Source organism: Maylandia zebra, linkage group LG23, assembly GCF_041146795.1.
Source record: "Maylandia zebra isolate NMK-2024a linkage group LG23, Mzebra_GT3a, whole genome shotgun sequence".
Lineage (NCBI taxonomy): Eukaryota > Metazoa > Chordata > Actinopteri > Cichliformes > Cichlidae > Maylandia > Maylandia zebra.
This window is the reverse complement of record NC_135188.1, coordinates 10,656,161-10,676,066: the sequence shown is the minus strand read 5'-3', so window position 1 is coordinate 10,676,066 and position 19,906 is coordinate 10,656,161. Positions and strand designations below refer to the sequence as shown.

Here is a 19,906-nt window from a genome sequence, read left to right as displayed (position 1 = left end):
TTACAGTCACATAACCTGCTGCTGACTGAGCAGTCAAAGTACAAACAGCACACCAGTCAAGGCCCCTCGGCAGGCTTCCAAAAGTTAACCAATCGGTAGAAAGTGGACTTCTAGAAAGGAGGACCCTAAAGTGATGGGAGCGGCCTGTATCAGATAAACAAAGATTATTTTGAATTGTGACTCATGCACAGCTGCTCTACTGTGGAATAAAAATAAAGAGCAGTAAAGATATTTTCTCTGTATGCATTAGTTTACAGCTTTGTGTACCAAGATAATAATGATGACAGTGGTTGTGTCTGATTTGGATTCTTTAGAAAGAAGCAGGAAGTTTCTGGTCTCTTACGAGGAAACTGTACAAGCAGTTAAACCAGTGAAAGCACAAAAAGAACCAAACTGAATTATCAAATAATCAATATTTGCATATTTTAAATGAAAATCCTTCAGAAAAGTTGAATTTTTATATGAAACTGTCAGTCCTGCTGCAGACGGCTCAGCATCACAAAAACATGAAGCTTTTAAATCTTCAATGTGTAAAGAAAGGATTCACTCACTGTGTTTTCAACACTATAATCAGCTTCAGAGAAACTGAATGTTTGCAGTAATTCACAGGAGAACAAGCGTGTGCTGTACTGATTACATGTTTATTAAATATAATGATCAAATATTGGTAAATAACATTTTTTTTTCCCCTCCTTGAACGGCCAGTGAAGGTCCGGGAGCCGTGACTTGGGCCCTGCTGTCCTACAGCATGACACATGCAGAGGAGGGTTTGGCTTTGAACATGCCCACGAGGTTCAGGTTTAACTGGGTGGGGTTAAAGTCCTGCAGGTTGGATACGGAGGTCTGCGGTCCTTCCCGGTCCTTCTCCCTAGAGGTGACCCGGTACTGGGCCCTGAAACTCCTCACAGGGTTGTAGTCGGGCCCGATGTGGTCTGGACACCGAAACAGCTCTCTGATGATGGCGCCCTGCCGGGTTATGGCCACAAAGCCGTCCCTGAAGGTCACCATTCGGACAACGGGGGAGTAGACGTACTGAACGAAGAGCAGGTTTCCTGACGGGAGAAATGAATAAAGCTCAGTGGCTGGAATGATAGAACTGTTTATAAAATCCCAAAGGCCAAACTGTTGGAGAATCTTTTGTTTGCAGCTGACTGAACTCTAGAGAGTTGCAACCAGGACGGCTCAGACCTGGGAGTGGTCCAGGTGCAAAACTGCTGGTGCACACTTCAGTGCTTGTCTGTATCCCAGATTTTTGCCTTTTTTAGCCCTAAAATCTAACTCTGCAGCCGAACACAAACATGCATACCTGATGCAACGTCCCAGACTTTGATGGTTCGGTCCTGAGACCCGGTGAAGATGAAGCGGTCGGTTTCAGAGAACGCAGCAGAGAGGACGCCCTCAAAGAGAAAGCCCTAAAAATGAGATGACAGAAGAAGAGACGGACCAAAGGCCCGACAGTGACATCGGCACAAGTCATCCATGCTCATACTCGCAGAGCGTTCCTTTGACCTCTCACCTTGTACTCCATGGTGTGGTCCAGGGCCAGCGGGTTCAGGGCCCACAGCCTCTGCACAGTGTCCTCGGAGCCCACCAGAGCATGAGCCCCCCGGTTACTGACCGTCACACAGGTCACTCCGCTGCGGTGAGGCTCCAAGTCGGAGACGTCGCCACCCCTGCCAAAGTCCCACAGCGTCACCTCCCCACAGCTCGTGCCGTACAGCAGCCTGCGGTCGGGAAGCAGGGCCATGGCGGACAGCGGGGCGTGGAGAAGGGGCAGTGCAAACTTCTTCAGAGGCCCCTCCACCGTGGGAAAGTTGTCCCTGGAAGTGATCTCGAACAGGCACACCGAGTCCTCGTAGGCCACCGCCAGGTGCTTCTCCTTGGTGCCGGCGGTGAGGCAGAGGACCCTGCAGAGGCTCTCCGGGGGGGGGATGCAAAGCGTCTCCTGAGGCAGGGCTAATGGGTAGATGAGGACGGTGCCACTCGTCAGGCCGCAGAGGAGGAGACGTTTGTTCTGAGCCAACTCCAGACAGGACACCTCGGAGGAGACGGGCAAACGCTCGCACACAGAACCTGCAGGGGGAACCAGCATAGACCTCAGGGGGCGTGACATCATTCTAATGTTTATTCTAATGTTTTCTAATGTTCTGTAAGTAGCCGCCACCTTTCACCTCTGACCTGTGTGGCTGTTCCAGCTCATGACCTCGGTATGGCTCTGCTGGTGGACATAGAAAACCTGATTGCCGTCTTTGGTGAGGGCAATGTGGGCGGAGTCTGCAGGAATGCGGATGGTAGGTTTGGTGCTGGCGTCGTACTTCAGGTTCCACAGCAGGATGGAAGAGGTGGCCGTCGAGGCCGAAACCACAAAGTCATTAAAGAGAAGCACACAGGTGACAGGGGCGTCCGCCCCACACAGAGAGTCCAACAGCGCCCCCGTGGTCACCGACCACACCTGTGAGAGAATAACAGTCTTTTCAGAATAAAATGAGCTGTAATTACAGAGAGACACTCTGTGGCTTCAGTCATCTTTATAAAATGCCCAATGTCTTCAGTGTTTTGAACTGAGTGAATCGGATCGTGCTTCCTGCTGGTTTCTTACTCGTACAAGTTGGTCTGCAGCTCCAGACACGAGCCGCCTGCCGTCTGAGGAGACACAGGCGGATAAAATGTCATCGTCGTGCTGGAGGTCAAGGAATCGGTCCAGAGAGTCGCCGAGGATGCTGAAGAGGCTCAGAGTGCACTCGCTGGCTGCGGACGACACAAAGAATCAGGATGCTTCTGTGCAGGTCCGAAGCACAGCGCTCAGCGCTCAGGCCTACCTGCTAACAGGGTTTTTTCATCTTCAGTGACTGAGAAGAAGGAAGGAAGCAGAGGAAACTCGCCAACAGTCTGTTTGCCTGTCCTGGAAATCTGCACGATAAAACGGCATCATCGTCGTCATTGTGGAAAGTAAAAGGAAAAAAAAGCTTTTTAGAGTGAATTCAGCTGCAGACCTGAGAGCGCCACTCAAAATATTTTAAATTCTTACACCACATTTACCTAACCTGTACAAACACAACCTTTTTAATTGTGATATATTAAATTTACATTTCCTTTTTATATTATGTATTTTATTGGATAACTATAATTATTGTGGCTTGTTTAATTGCATTTTCAGAAATGTATTAATATAGTCACATATTTATAGGCGTACATTTTTAAACCTTTAAAAACCTTAAAATCGTATAATTTTTGATCATTAATCTTGATTTTTAATGTTTTAATTTCATACTATTATAATTATTTCAGGTGTGTGTGTGTGTGAGAGAGAGAGAGACACACACCTGGTGGAGGAATCCTCCTTTATACACAACAAACACTTTCTCACGTTTGGGGAGCATCAGCGTGGTTACGACAGTCCGGTGCCTCACTGAGTTTTCCTGCGGAGTTTTCACCGTTAACTGAGTCCCGTAAACTGGGTGCGAGATCCTGACCCGACCGGAGTTGGACAGATAGACCACCGATTCTCCAAGAACCCCGAGAACCAACCAGACCTCATCGTCGCTGCTGTTCAGGTGAAGCTCCGCCCCATCCAGCTGCCACACCTTCACCTGAAGCAAGAGCAGAAGCGGGATCAGATATGACGAGAGACATTCGGCAGTGCGTGAACGAAGCTAGGCGCGGAGGCGGTACCTGTGTCCTGGTGTAAACGAAGAGCAGCTGCTCAGATAGGTGGAGGTGCACCGATGAAGGGATGGAGTCTATAGGCACTGCCTCCTCGATGCAGAAGAGCTGCTGGCCATTCATCAGGCTCCACCTCCTCAGTGAACCGTCAGCAGCCAATGAGAGGCAGTGGGCGGGGCTGCCGATCACCTTCACAGCCAAGATTGAAGCTATAAAACATACAGAAGGCATAATTATCACCTGTGTTCATCGCCTGGGCAAAGCTAAATGAAGACCCTGCAGCCCTTTTCTGGTTTCTACATGCTCAGTGTTTGCTAACCAATTCATCCCTGGAAATGGTTTTCTACAGAGGTTTGCTTGGCACGACTGTCACTACAGGGAGTGCAGAATTATTAGGCAAATTGTATTTTTGAGGAATAATTTTGTTATTGAACAACAACCATGTTCTCAATGAACCCAAAAAACTCATTAATATCAAAGCTGAATGTTTTTGGAAGTAGTTTTTAGTTTGTTTTTAGCTTTAGCTATTTTAGGGGGATATCTGTGTGTGCAGGTGACTATTACTGTGCATAATTATTAGGCAACTTAACAAAAAACAAATATATACCCATTTCAATTATTTATTTTTACCAGTGACACCAATATAACATCTCCACATTCACAAATATACATTTCTGACATTCAAAAACAAAACAAAAACAAATCAGCGACCAATATAGCCACCTTTCTTTGCAAGGACATTCAAAAGCCTGCCATCCATGGATTCTGTCAGTGTTTTGATCTGTTCACCATCAACATTGCGTGCAGCAGCAACCACAGCCTCCCAGACACTGTTCAGAGAGGTGTACTGTTTTCCCTCCTTGTAAATCTCACATTTGATGATGGACCACAGGTTCTCAATGGGGTTCAGATCAGGTGAACAAGGAGGCCATGTCATTAGTTTTTCTTCTTTTATACCCTTTCTTGCCAGCCACGCTGTGGAGTACTTGGACGCGTGTGATGGAGCATTGTCCTGCATGAAAATCATGTTTTTCTTGAAGGATGCAGACTTCTTCCTGTACCACTGCTTGAAGAAGGTGTCTTCCAGAAACTGGCAGTAGGACTGGGAGTTGAGCTTGACTCCATCCTCAACCTGAAAAGGCCCCACAAGCTCATCTTTGATGATACCAGCCCAAACCAGTACTCCACCTCCACCTTGCTGGCGTCTGAGTCGGACTGGAGCTCTCTGCCCTTTACCAATCCAGCCACGGGCCCATCCACCTGGCCCATCAAGACTCACTCTCATTTCATCAGTCCATAAAACCTTAGAAAAATCAGTCTTGAGATATTTCTTGGCCCAGTCTTGACGTTTCAGCTTGTGTGTCTTGTTCAGCGGTGGTCGTCTTTCAGCCTTTCTTACCTTGGCCATGTCTCTGAGTATTGCACACCTTGTGCTTTTGGGCACTCCAGTGATGTTGCAGCTCTGAAATATGGCCAAACTGGTGGCAAGTGGCATCTTGGCAGCTGCACGCTTGACTTTTCTCAGTTCATGGGAAGTTATTTGGCACCTTGGTTTTTCCACACGCTTCTTGCGACCCTGTTGACTATTTTGAATGAAACGCTTGATTGTTCGATGATCACGCTTCAGAAGCTTTGCAATTTTGAGACTGCTGCATCCCTCTGCAAGATATCTCACTATTTTTGACTTTTCTGAGCCTGTCAAGTCCTTCTTTTGACCCATTTTGCCAAAGGAAAGGAAGTTGCCTAATAATTATGCACACCTGATATAGGGTGTTGATGTCATTAGACCACACCCCTTCTCATTACAGAGATTCACATCACCTCCATTCATCCATCCATCCTCATCCGCTTTGTCCAGGGCCGGGTTGCGGGGGCAGCAGCCTAAGCAAAGAGGCCCAGACCTCCCTCTCCCCAGCCACCTCCTCCAGCTTATCCGGGGGAATACCAAGGCGTTCCCAGGCCAGCCGAGAGATATAATCTCTCCAGCGTGTCCTGGGTCTGCCCCGGGGCCTCCTCCCGGTGGGACATGCCTGGAACACCTCACCCAGGAGGCGCCCAGGGGGCATCCTTGTCAGATGCCCGAACCACCTCAGCTGGCTCCTTTCGATGTGGAGCAGCAGCTGCTCTACTCTGAGCCCCTCCCGGATGGCCGAACTTCTCACCCTATCTCTAAGGGAGAGGCCAGCCACCCTTCGGAGGAAGCTCATTTCTGCCGCTTGTATCCGCGATCTCGTTCTTTCGGTCACTACCCACAGCTCGTGGCCATAGGTGAGGGTAGGGACGTAGATCGACCGGTAAATTGAGAGCTTCGCTTTTACACTCAGCTCCCTCTTCACCACGACGGACCGGTGCAGCGTCCGCATTACTGCAGCTGCAGCCCCAATCCGTCTGTCGATCTCCGGCTCCCTTCTCCCATCACTCGCGAACAAGACCCCGAGATACTTGAACTCCTCCACTTGGGGCAGGAACTCATCCCCGACCCGGAGTGGGCACTACACCCTTTTCCGGCTGAGAACCATGGCCTCAGATTTGGAGGTGCTGATCCTCATTCCCGCTGCTTCACACTCGGCTGCGAACCGTTCCAGTGCGAGCTGGAGGCCCTCACCCGATGAAGCCAACAGAACCACATCATCTGCAAAAATCAGAGATGAGATTCTGAGGCCACCAAAGCGAAAGCCCTCCGCCACTTGGCTGCGCCTAGAAATCCTGTCCATAAAAATTATGAACAGAACCGGAGACAAAGGGCAGCCCTGGCGGAGCCCATCACCCACCGGGAACGAGTCCGACTTATTGCCGGCAATGCAAACCAAGCTCTTGCAACGGTTGTATAGGGATCGAATGGCCCGTAGCAATGGGCCAGACACCCCATATTCCCGCAACACCTCCCACAGGACACCCCGAGGGACATGGTCGAATGCCTTCTCCAAGTCCACAAAACACATGTAGACTGGTTGGGCAAACTCCCATGCACCCTCAAGTATCCTGGAGAGGATAAAGAGCTGGTCCAGTGTTCCGCGACCAGGACGAAAACCGCATTGTTCCTCCTGTATCCGAGGTTCGACTAACGGACGAACTCTCCTTTCCAGCACCCTGGCATAGACTTTCCCAGGGAGGCTGAGGAGTGTGATCCCCCTGTAGTTGGAACACACCCTCCGGTCCCCTTTCTTAAAGATGGGGACCACCACCCCGGTCTGCCAGTCCACAGGTACTGCCCCTGATCTCCACGCAACATTGCAGAGGCGTGTCAACCAGGACAGCCCTACAACGTCCAGAGACTTCAGGAACTCGGGGCGGACCTCATCAACACCAGGGGCTCTGCCACCAAGGAGTTGTTTAACTGCCTCAGTGACCTCGCCCCCGGAAATTGGCGGGTCATTCCCCTCATCCCCAGACTCTGCTTCCTCCTCGGAAGACGTGTCAGTGGGATTAAGGAGGTCCTCGAAGTATTCCTTCCACCGCCTGACAATTTTCTCAGTCGACGTCAGCAGCGCTCCGCCAGCACTATACACAGTGCAGGTAGAGCACCGCTTTCCCCTCCTGAGACGTCTGACGGTTTGCCAGAATCTCTTCGAGGCAGTCCGAAAGTCTTTTTCCATGGCCTCTCCGAACTCCTCCCACACCCGAGTTTTTGCTTCAGCCACTGCCCGAGCCGCATTCCGCTTGGCCTGTCGATACCTGTCGGCTGCCTCCGGAGTCCCACAGGCTAACCAAGCCCGATAGGACTCCTTCTTCAGCCTAGTGGCTCCCTTCACCTCTGGTGTCCACCATTTGGTTCGGGGATTACCACCACGGCAGGCACCAACCACCTTGCGGCCGCAGCTCAATGCAGCAGCTTCGGCAATGGAGACGCTGAACATGGTCCATTCGGACTCAATGTCCCCAGTCTCCCTCGGAATGCTGTTGAAGCTCTGCCGGAGGTGTGCGTTGAAGATCTCGCGGACTGGGGCCTCTGCTAGACGTTCCCAGCACACCCTCACTACGCGTTTAGGTGCACCAGGTCTGTCCAGCGTCTTCCCCCGCCACCTGATCCAACTCACCACCAGGTGGTGATCAGTTGACAGCTCAGCCCCTCTCTTTACCCGAGTGTCCAGAACATATGGTCGCAGGTCTGCTGATACGATTACAAAATCGATCATCGACCTACGGCCTAGAGCGTCCTGGTGCCACGTGCACTTATGGACACTCTTATGTTCGAACAGGGTGTTCGTTATGGCCAAACTGTGATTAGCACAGAAGTCCAATAACAGAGCACCGCTCGGGTTCAGATCAGGGAGGCCGTTCCTCCCAATCACGCCCTTCCAGGTCTCGCTGTCGTTACCCACGTGAGCATTGAAGTCTCCCAGCAGGACAACAGAGTCTCCAGGTGGAGCACCCTCCAGCACCCCCCCCCCCCCCCCGGGACTCTAAGAAGGCTGGGTACTCTGAACTGCCACCCGACGCATAAGCGCAGATGACAGTCAGGACCCGTTCCACGACCCTAAGGCGCAGGGAACAAACCCTCTCGTCCACCGGGAAAAACCCCAACGTACCGGCAGCAAGCCGAGGGGATATTAGGATATCCACCCCAGCCCGCCGCCTCTCACCAAGGGCAACTCCAGACTGAGACAGAGTCCAGCCCCTCTCCAGGAGACTGGTTCCAGAGCCCAAGCCATGTGTAGAGGTGAGCCCGACTATATCTAGCCGGTACCTCTCAACCTCACGCACTAACTCAGGCTCCTTCCCCACCAGAGAGGTGACATTCCATGTCCCTATTGCCAGTCTTGGCAGCCGGGGGTCAGTCCGCCAGGGCCTCCGCTCCTGGCCGCCACCCGGCACACAATGCACCCGACCCCTATGGCGCCTCCTGCGGGTGGTGGGCCTGCGGGAGGATGGGCCCATGTCTCCTCTTTGGGCTGTGCCCGGCCGGGCCCCATGGACTAAGGCCCGGCCACCAGACGCTCGCCCTCGGGCACCCTCCCCGGGCCTGGCTCCAGGGCGAGGCCCCGGTAACCCTATCCCGGGCAGGGTAAACTGTTCCCTCGGTGTCCTTTTCATAAGGGTCTTATGAATCGCTCTTTGTCTGGTCCCTCACCCAGGGCCAATTTGCCATGGGAGACCCTACCAGGGACCCTACCCAGACAACATAGCCCCTGGGATCCCTGTGACACACAAACCCCTCCACCACGATAAGGTAGCGATTCATCACCTAATATGCTTAATTGGTAGCAGGCTTTCGAGCCTATACAGATTGGAGTAAGACAACATGCATGAAGAGTAAGACAACATGCATGAAGAGGATGATGTGGACAAAATACTCATTTGCCTAATAATTCTGCACTCCCTGTATTTGCATCACCCATGTGGTTCCTTACTGCAGAGCAAGTCGGACTGTAGACGGATCTAACAGGTGGGGTTTAGAGCTAGATGACGTGGAAGAAAACTGCATAAAACTCACTTATTTTTCGGAGGAAACAAGACAAAAACTGATTGTTAATGCTTTAACACTGACGTTTATCCCTCTGAAATTCAGCGTCAGTTCCTGTTTTTTTGTTTTGTTTATTTGTTGTTGTTTTTTTATTGATCAAATACCCACTCTGGGTTGGAGGAGTTTAAGTATCTGAGGTTCACAGCGAGGGGAGATGGAGCAGGAGATCGACAGGTGGATCAGCAAACCTGTGTGCTCAGAGTCGAGAAGTGCTATATATATATGAACCACTGAAAAAATAAGATCATGGACGCATGTGGTGGATATTAGCTTCCTCTGAAACGGGTCTGAGCTTGTAGTGCCGCTGGTCCCCCACATTGAAAGGAGGCAGGATGAGGTGAGCTGTCTCCTAGGAGACGATGGGGCAGGCCCAGGACACGCCGGAGAGCCTGTGTCTCTGTCGGAGTCACTGCTGCCCTAAGCCTAAAGAGCATAAATCAGATGAAGCCTGGACTTTTATCGGCTGAAGGGGGTTTGGCACAAAAAAATTTGAGTGCTCGTATGGCTCTGCAACAGATCCCATGAGTTACCTGTCTGTGTTTAAGACAGGTAAGTAAACAAGCCTTTAACAGTTACCTTCATCCTGCTGTACAAACGTGGAGCGGGAGGAAGACACCCTGTGTTCTATCGTTCAGTCAGCTGTGTGTTCTGGGCCAGACTCACCTGTGTGTCCCAGCAAGGTGTGGACAAGCTGCTTGTCAAGCATGCTCCAAACCTCCACCACGCCGTCATCTGACCCCGCAACTAGGAGCCTCAACACCACGCTGATGTCCATGCAGACAACACCTGCAAAAATGTCACAGAGTCAGGCTGCTGAATGAGTCAAAGCAAAAACCGAATTAAACCAAATTAAACCAAAAACGCATCATCTGACCTCCCCGCAGCACACTTAGCGTGTGCTGCAGCGCCCCCCCTGGCTGCTGCAGGAAGCTGCTCCTTGGGATGAGAATCGGATCCGGATACTTCAGTAACCACTCCTCGCACTGGCTACACAGCCGCCCAATCACAGTGGGGAAGGCGGAGTTGAGCGAGGACAGTCGGGCCAACAGCTCGGAGTAAAACAAAGACACTTCTGCGGCAAGAGAGAAGACTGTAAAACTTTAACATGACATGTGACTGTGAGCCAGTGAACACATCTAACTGACCCATGTGTCCCTCCAGGAAGCATAAGCTGGGTTTCATCAGGACCAGAGCATCTCGTATCAGTCCAGTCTCTGTGCAGTCCATGTACTTGGAGCACTGGTCCAGGTCATGGATCACAGATGAGACACCACACAGCCGGCTCTTAATGAACAGCCACTCAGCACAGCCTGCAAACACACAGAGGTAAATTGGGAGCAGTGGAGACACACAGAGGTGAACAGAGAACAGTGGAGATACACAGAGGTAAACCAGGTGTAGTTGAAACACTGACACACTTTAGTTTGGTCTCAGCTGAGAATAGTGGGAGTGAGCGGGACCCACATGCCCCTTTCCCCCTGTGTTGTGTCTTACTAATAACTTCCTGTCGAAGCTCCTCCCACAGACCACTGTGCAGCAGGTGGTAGGGCAGCTCCTGCAGCTTCCTGATGTTAGCCAATCCTGGAGCAAACCACAGCGGCTGGGGTGGGACCTGTGACAGCATAGGATCAATCAAAATGCACCATGGATGCAAAAAACTATTTCCACAGATTGTTTAGGCTTGGTCAGATCACACATTTATATTTTTATCAAACTTACCAACGACTCATAAATCATGGATCATGAACCTGATCTGATATGGCAGCTTTCACAAACTGCAAGCTCGCTCCTATGTGTTTTTGCATTCTCATAAACTCATTAATTAAGAGTTTATGAGAATGCATCAGTTTGGAGGAAGATGTAATGACACACTAATTTCCTTATATTCATGAGTACACTATCCTTTTTTTAAATTAAATAACCTCACAAAACAACTAACTGACCCCTGATTTTGTACCTTTCTGTCAGACAGCAGCAGTGAGAGACCCGGCAGAGACGCTGGCCTCAGTTTCCCTGACCACCGACCCAGGAAGTACTCTGCCAGGATCCTCAAACTTCGCCCCCGCCGCTCTGACCTCAGATAATGTGCTGAGACCGCCTCGGACAGACGCCTAAACACAAACAGTTTTCATTTCAATTTCAGCTGGTTGCCAGATGTAGATTTAGTTGTTGTTGTTTTTTTTATTTATGATTGATTTGTCTGCTCCGATCAATCATTTCTCAGATTTTCTTACTTGTTGTTGAAGGCGATGGTGGCGACTCCATCAGTCCAGCGCTCCTCCAGGTGGTCCTCAAGGTCCCGCCTTAGCCGCGCCCACAGGAGGGGCGGCAGCCGGATCAGTGAGGGAATCGGAGGAAGGGAGTACCGGTACACCTCACTGATGACATCATCATCCAGGGACATGACATCACGCAACTCAGCCTCCAGCAGACCCTCCCTGTGGAGTCAAGTGATCAGATGATGAGATTTTTGTGTGTTTTGGTTGTTTTCTGGCTTTCTGAGTTCAGACTTTTAGAAACACTGATCACCTTTTTGTGATCAATCAATCATGTTATCAGTATCAATCGATGGATAAATCCAAACTGAAACAGTGGCGATCTTATGTGGTGATCTGACGTTCGTCAGAAAGGTGTGACCATATCCTCACCTTGCTAGAGTGATGTACCCCAAAGCCCCGCCCACCAGCTCCTTCCCGTGTTTTTCCTCCAGCATAAGGAAGAGGTGTGACATCATTTCCTGAGTGCTGGTACCCAGACGCAGCTCTGTCAGTGGCGTGAAGGACGTCCAGCGTTTGGCGACAGACAGGATGAGTTTGAGGTGGAGTGGGCAGCCAGATGACTCAACAGTTTGCAGCACAGCGCTACTCTGCTCGCACGTCAGCGTCCGCTGAGACGCTCGCAGGTCTGACTCTATGATGCGTTCACCTTCCTCGCAAGACAAACGCTCTGCCTCAAAGAAGCTTCCCAGAGACTCCAACTTAAACCGCATGTTAGCAAATGCCTCGCTGTTGGTTTCCATGGAGACAACCACATGGACGTTGGGCGGGAGGTCAACAGGCAACCAGCGGAGCTTGTGAGCGTGATGTTGGTCTGCAAGCTGCTCCACAGAGTCCAGGACGATGACCAGAGCACCGCCCTGCTGGGAAACCTGCTCAAGAACATCCCAGAAGAATCGCAGCAGCTCCAAGTGAGTGGAGACCGTCAGCGGTGAGGGCGGAGCCAGACCAGAAGCCAAGCACACCTGTGTGCAGATGCTGTGGAGAACGTGGTCAATGTCAGGTTTTTGAGGGTGGCAAGCTGCGAGCAGCCTGATCACCACCACTGCCCTGGCCTCCAGTACACCACGCATCTCCTGGGCCAGTTTGCACAGCACCGCCGTCTTCCCCATCCCGGCGCCACCATGAACCACCAGCGGCCTGTGGCGGACATTGCTGGACTCCCACATGGCAAGGCACAGCTTCCCCAGCAGCCCCTCCCTGCCATGGAAACCTCTGCAAAGCTCAGCACTGATGGCAATGTGGCGCCTTGCCTCCGTGACCACCAACCCGTCCATCTTCTCCTCTTCCTCGGTGGTTCCCCACATCTTCCTCCGGCCCAGTGAATCCATCGCTGCGCCAATCCGAGCCTTCATCTGTGAGACAAACTGCTCGCAGACGCTGTCCAGGTACTGAGCATGCTCCTTGCACTTCGGATTTATGCTTCCTCTGCTCAGCTCCACAGAGTGCAGGTTGAGGATCTTCTGTGACTTGACGAAGAGCCGTGTCTTCAGCCCGGCGAGGAGTCCCTGAGCTTCGGCATCCAGCAGGCCGTCGCCGGTCACATCCATGAACTTGGCAAAACGTTTGGGCCCCTCCCTGGACTTCTGACGGGGAATCTCACGAACGAAGAGCAGAGCAGATGATTCATAGTCATTCTGCCACAAACCACGCTCAAACTCCCGCTCTGTGACTGTGGGCAAGAAGAACCAGAAAACACTGAGAAAACAGAGACAACAGAGGGCGACCTGAGTGGCGAGCTGGGCATGGTGTCCGCGAGCTTTCACCTGATGTGTAGAACCGTTGTTTCTCCTCAGCTGTGATCTCGCCGGTGTCCTCGGCGTCAGTGGCTGCAGATCGAAGTAGTCGCAGTAGCCGAGTCTCTGCTAGGCGCCATGACAGGACATCTTTGTCGTGCTGCTTCCCGCTCTCAGGCCGAAGGTCAATGTAATGAGGGAAGTGAGCTATGATTGGCTGAAGGACATAGGTGGGTGGGACAGCATTGCTGTCTTTTTTAAACCACTGGTTAAGTGTCTTAATGCCTTCTGGGTTTTTGGAGAGTTTGGACAGAAGAGCGTCAAAGAGTTTCTCTGGAATGAGGCGAGGAAGAGCTCGGTGGCCGTACCGGTTCCCCAGCAGAGCCTTCAGAGCCAAGAAACAGGAAAATAAAGAGAAGAAGAATGAGTGCACAATTCAGATCCAAAAGAACTGCGGCCTCAGCTTCAGCTCTATGTGTACTTATAATCCACACGTAAACTAAAAAAAATTAAAGTCAAGAAAGAAATAGAGACATTTCAATTCCACTAAACACACATAAAATGTTAATAAAAATAAACATAGTGCTCATTTGTGGCTGAAGTCCAACCTTAACCTTTGACCCGGTGACGAAGAGGACAAAGCACTCACAATGAACGTTGGACCAGCTGACATCTGCTCGCAGCGCTGGATCTCCTCCAGGAAGACCTCACAGGCCTCGTGGTCTCCTGACGGGACGTTTCGGATCCCCCAGCGTAGATCCACAACCTGAAGAGGAAGTGACCTCATTCAACTTTAAGCAGGTATAAACCTCCACTCAGGCAGCTCACAGCAGTTCAGGAGGGAGATGCGTGGTCAGTGGGTTAAATGTGGAGCCCTGAAGCCCCGCACCTGCTCATGGGTCATTTGTTATTCATGGGGTGTGTTTTGGTTGTTTTGGTATTGTGACGCACCAACCAGGAAGTGAACTGTCCCAGTTTAGAGCTCACAGCCAGGATTTTATGCTTCACCGTGTTTAGGCAGTAAAAACTTTTCAGCTGGGTTCAGGAAAGGATCGTGCTTTGGGTTAAAATAGTGTGATAGGAGGCGAGGGTCCACTTTGGACTGAGGTATTTGTTTCACCTCGTCAGGTTTGATGGGACGGTTGCCACATGCAGCAAGGAGGGTTCCTACCAACAGACCGGGCCAGTTAAGCTATTATTTTTAATCTGTTTGAATAAGTCTTCATGTATAGATGATCCTTTCCTGCCTAATTTCAGGCTAGAAATCCTGATAAACAGTGTTGGTGGTTAACTTGGAGTGGTCCTTGTTTGCTGCCGCGTCCACGGTGGAGCCTTTGTGACTGTCGAGTAGGGTTTGTAATAATTTAAGTAAAGGAGCTGCAAATTTCTGATTTCATACTAAAGACTAGGTTGGACGTTTTATGATAACGTTTATTGAACTCTATTTCAAATAAAGATTTTGTTTTGAAGTTTTTGGTTGTTTGGTAATTTTTGACCTCTGAACACTGGACTAGACTGGTTTAACAAAGGTAGTGACAGTGTTAGCTGTTTAAGTTTTATTATGCTCCTTCATAGCAGGAACCCTCACGGCCTCTACTCGCTCATATTACCTGGTGCTTCATGTCAGCCCACCAAAGGGCACCTTATGTGTAACTAACACCTCAGCAGCTTTCACATAACTGACCCTGAGACACATTAACTGTCCCAGTTTGGTAACACCGGCAGAAAAGCTGGCATTTCCTGTGTGAGGAAAATCTGCTCCTGCCAATCACTGAGACTTTGTTGCCATAGCTACTAAAATACCGCTGATGTCAGCAGTTTTTTGGCACCAGTCTATTTCACATGGATACAGGTCATTTATGTTGATCATTTCTGCCTTGGTCAGTGGAAAAGACCATGGAGAAAACATGCCACATAGGCAGAAACTGAAAAAAGAGACGTGAACACAAAGATGATCAAATCTAAGTGAAAAAGGAAAGAAAACATGAAGGTAACAAACCGGTCCAGCAGGTGAAAGAGGAGGAACAAAGTGGGCAGAAAACTGGGGGAAAACGCACGCATGTTAGGAGACTTGATTTCAAAATAAAACAGGAAAGGAGTAGAAATGGTCAAACCCTCATGAATGACAGTTACACATGAGGTTTAATGAGCACAACACGTGTGAACTGACCTCGAACACCAAGCCAAGCCCGCAGCAGAAGGACCGGACTTCTGGGTAAGCTTTCTCCAGCAGAGCCTTCCTCTCGCTGCTCATATCTGACCACAGATCAGAGAAACTGTCAATCACACGTGGCGCTCAGAGCACAACCAATCAGAGCGTCTGAGCTGGCTTCACATCAAGTTAAGACTGAACAGAAGAGCAAAGAAAGTCTCAGTTGAGAGTTTCAGTGAATGAACCTGGAGCAGAGACGAACCTTCACTCTGAGATCTGATCTGGACAAGTGTACAGGAAGTCGAGCTCAGAACTAAGAATGACACTTTGATCCACATCTGGACTCTTTATCATCATGAGCGTAGACAACACATCTGACATTAAAACATCACAACAGATCAAACTGCAGAATAAAAGTGGAAGACATCGTCCCGATGTTCTGACCCGGATCCAGAGGAGCAGAGCGAGATACAAAGTTTCAACCTGCTCCACTTTCACTGTGTTTGACATTTAGCTGATTTTGTGAGATATCTGAAAATATAAGCCTGCATGGTTTGAGCGCTCTCTGGCTGAAACCATGCAGTTTGAGCCGGAAGAAACTGCTCCCTGACCAAAAATAAAGTCTGTATCACACCAACTCTCAGCAGTCTTTACACAACAAGGGCAAACGCAATCTAACGACTTCCCATCTACAGTGGGTACGGAAAGTATTCAGACCCCCTGGTATTTAGGCCCTGTCACAACCCTAATCCGGTTGTGAGGGGGTATACGTTAGTCGTCGATGCTGCTAGAACTTTGGCTAATGCATCACCCAGCTTGCGACAAACCACTCACGGAGCATCAGGGGCTCAGTAAGTCTACCTTGAAAATTTTGACTGACACAATTGCCAAGTGGATTAGTTTAGAACACGTGCTTTACATAGCTTTGGTTCCTCGTTTCAAGGACTTGAAGTGCCTCCTCAAGAGTGACAGAGAGAGAGAGTGGATAAATGTTTACAAGTTTTGTTAACATGAATGTGCAATGTGATATTTCAGTTTTTCTTTTTTAATAAATCTGCAAAAATGTCAGAAAAACTGTATTTCTGTCAATATCAGGTGCAGTGTGCACGTTAATGAGAAAAAATGAGCTTAAATGATTTTTAGCACATGGCTGCATTATAACGAAGAGTGGAAAATTTAAGGGTGTCTGAATACTTTCCGTACCCACTGTATATTTGTTCAAACTGTGTGCATTACATGGACATGACACTTCATTACGTGGACACTTCAAAGGCATTTCAGCCTTTTTACTACCAAAAAACAAGCACAGGAAATGCTCCATCGCCAGTGTATGAAATGGTTAAAGCACCTTTCTGCTCAGCTCCATGCTTCTTTTTTTCCCACTTGATTAGATTAACTCTGCATGATCAGAATAATCGTATTCATCCTATAAAGACGTGATTTGATGACATCAGCTCATTACAGAAGCAGAAAAGCAGTTTTCAGGTCAGTCTGAGGCTCCTCAGTTTGTCTCATTATTTCAGCTTCAGCAGCATCTGACCCAGCAGAATAACTCTGTAGCCTTTGACCTGTATTTCTGGAGAACAGTTATCAGTTATAGTCAGTTATGTTTGAAAGTGCTGCAGAATCAGATCCAGACTGATGGAGCTGGAGAAAAATAGATCTGTGAAAGTTCTGCAGCTGTTCATCATTCTGGTTTAACGATGAAGAGCAGCTGCAGAGCTCTTCATCATTAAACCAGTTCCAGCTTTGATGGGATTTCATGTTTGAGCTTCAAACTGGTGCTGAGCATCATGCGTAGGTTCGCTCTGAGCCCACAGAGGTAATCTGACCTGTGAACGTGGAGCTGATGAACACTCGGATCATGTTGCTCTTCGTCCTCTGAGCGCCGTCTGTGCATCCTCTCAGCACGTCTTGCGGGCCGATCTCTCCTCCTCTTCCTTCTGTCGGACTCTGTGCCATCATCCACAGCCTGGAACTGGTCGTCCTCCTCTCCTTCTCCTGGCGTCTGAGGCTCCTCAGCTGCGCTCCAGCCTGTTTGTTCCCTCAGAGAGCTTCCTCCAGGACAACCATCCTCCCACCTGAGCTGCAGGTGTGCCCACAGAGTGGCGTCAGTGTTGCTGCGCTCATGTTAAACTGGAAGATCTGCCAAACAAAACACCCTTACTGCTCTTCTGCTCTGACTCAGAGTTCATAATGATGTTTACTGCAGATCATTCTAATAAAATCACAGTTGATCTTGCTAACAGGAGCATGCGGCCATTTAACCTCCTGACAAACTCCAACAGGAGGCGTTGGAGAAAGGACGACAAGACGTGCATTTCCCTGGGGTCGCATCGGGAAGGACGTCCAGTGTAAAACTGATCAGATTGAAATGCCGGGGGGGGGGGCTGACAGTAGCATCAGTGAGGTCATTTTAGTGCCTGATGTTAATTTGCCCTCAAGTGTTTACCCCAAGTGCAAATACCAACATCAAGTAAACAGCATGAAAACCTTACTTTTAGTTACTCACGCCACCTGGATGTTGTCTGATGTTTTTGTAAGTACTCTATAATTCCTGTAATATGAAAGCTCAGCTGGGCAGGGGTTCAGCTTCAGTCGTACAACTCATTTTAACTAGTTTTAAAAATAAAATATAAAAAGAAAAATAAATAAATATGACCGGTCAAAGTCAAACTGGCTGAAAGGTTTTTTAAACAATGTCTTTTTTATTAAGAGGTTTCCTTTTATACACATAAGCATCAACATATATATTATACATATAAACAGAAAGAAAAGAGAAGGATTACAGATGATCTGTACATTAAGGTTAAGTAGTACATTTAAGCTGTGAAATGAGTTCAGAAATGTATCTTCGGCTGTGAAATAAAAGGAAAGAAGAAAAAAGGGAAACAAAGAGAAAAATATAAACAAATGTATAATATATCCCAAAGTAACATAATCCCTGCAAAACAATCCCATTCATTCCCACCCAGGTCACTGCCTGCACTCGCACACTGCATTTCCACACCTGACTTAAGAGAGTTTGCTGAAAAATTCTTATAGATTTTGAAAAGCATCAAGGAAGGGTCCCCACATTTTTTGAAATTTCCCAGCGGAGTTCTGAAGTGAGTGTCTTATCTTGGCTGAAAGGTTTCACAGAAAATAAATATTTGCTTTGGTAGATGGACTCGGCCCTTCATACGACATGCCTCATTCACATGAGTTCATGCAAACACTTTATATCTAACAGTCTGATGAATGCATCGGACAGCTGCTCAGGGTCAGTGTCTTGCTTGTATTTGGCATACAGACTGGGGCACCCAGGGATTGACCCACCAACCTTGTGATTCGCAGACAACCTGCTCTTTGAATCTGTAAGGAAATGTTTATTTGTGGATTGCATGAATTCAGTTTGTCATCAGCTGGATATTAAACTCATTGTTAGTTTCAGGCTGTGTTGACATGGAATCAATGTTTTCATGTAAAAATTAAAGCTATTAAAGAACTGAGAGGATTTTCAAGAATCCCATAATGTTCCTCTCTGTGGGCTCTGCTCCCACAGAGATTGGCTCACCTGCTCAGGCGTTAAAGTGAGCTCACCCGTGTTTACTAAGCCGGGGCGCTCAGGGGCCGCCGCTCACAGCTGCAGCTCACGCTAATTATGTGCCAGAAGAACAATGATAACGAGAAAAACAAAGGTGGGCGGTCGCAGAGCGGCATGAGCCTGAGCCAACTACCTTCAAACCTAAACGTGTGCAAAGTGATGAGTACCTCACGATCAGTCTCTATGGCTTCACTTCCTTCACCTGTTGGCTGTTTAAGTGGTTCTTTGGCACTGCTGCATTAAGCATCAACCAGCCCAGCAGGTCAAAATCTGATTTATATGCACGTTGCTGTAAAAACGATGGAAATCAAGTTTCAGAGCTTTTTCAGTGTTTCACGTAAAACCCAAACATTAAAGTCTTGATGTGAGCAGTCTGGCAGAGTGAGCAGTTCAGAGTGAGAGCAGCTCTGAGAGCATCGTCTGCACTCGGAGGAGTTTCCTGGTCGGATGTAACCTCCTCAGAGAGCTCCGATTGTAAAAAAAACAGCCCGAAGGTGAAAATGGAGAACAAACAGTTGATCCAATGTAAACACGAACCTGTCGGGGTTTGGATCCCCTCCTGCAGGCGCCCGAGTTCATAAAGCAGAAAGAAGTAGCAGCTGTTTACTGCTCTGCTGCAGGCTGAAAGTCAGCAGTTTGACTACTTAGAAGAACAACAAGCTTCCAGGAAGATCTATGTTTTATTACTTGCCAGATGAAGCTTTATGAGTGGTGAAGACAAAGAGACGTCACAACTTTAGGTTCTAGAGAGATTTTTAGAGTTTGTTCTTCAGTAAAAGTTAATCAGACACGGTCTCACTGTTTTAGATGCTGAACACACAAAGCTGCAACTCCTCTGCCCTCCAGCAGGTCTCCAGCTGTGGGTCAGTCACCATAGACTCCCATGTTAAAAAGCTAATTTTTTTCCATTAAGACAGTTACAACAGATAATATATACTGTATGTAAGGTTTAAAGGAGAGGTACGGTTGATGAAGAGTATTAAAACTAATTATGTGACCCAATGGCAGAATATACAATGGAAATAAGTA

General features: G+C 48.8%; 1 protein-coding gene across 1 annotated transcript; it reads right to left on the bottom strand.

Annotated features, from left to right (window-relative positions):
• Nucleotides 1-627: 627 nt before the first annotated feature.
• nwd1 (NACHT and WD repeat domain containing 1) lies at nucleotides 628-17,318 on the bottom strand. The gene is made up of 19 exons (XM_004557011.3): nucleotides 17,124-17,318; nucleotides 15,310-15,395; nucleotides 13,789-13,905; nucleotides 13,170-13,524; nucleotides 11,776-13,075; nucleotides 11,362-11,565; nucleotides 11,085-11,238; nucleotides 10,622-10,739; nucleotides 10,273-10,437; nucleotides 10,002-10,199; nucleotides 9,791-9,913; nucleotides 3,673-3,872; nucleotides 3,324-3,590; nucleotides 2,820-2,910; nucleotides 2,600-2,748; nucleotides 2,179-2,452; nucleotides 1,517-2,073; nucleotides 1,307-1,412; nucleotides 628-1,052 (listed from the first exon to the last, which is right to left on the bottom strand). Exons 1-19 carry the CDS (start codon nucleotides 17,254-17,256, stop codon nucleotides 742-744), a joined length of 4,908 nt encoding a protein of 1,635 aa, XP_004557068.3. The 5' UTR covers nucleotides 17,257-17,318; the 3' UTR covers nucleotides 628-741.
• Between the last annotated feature and the right edge of the window lie 2,588 nt (nucleotides 17,319-19,906).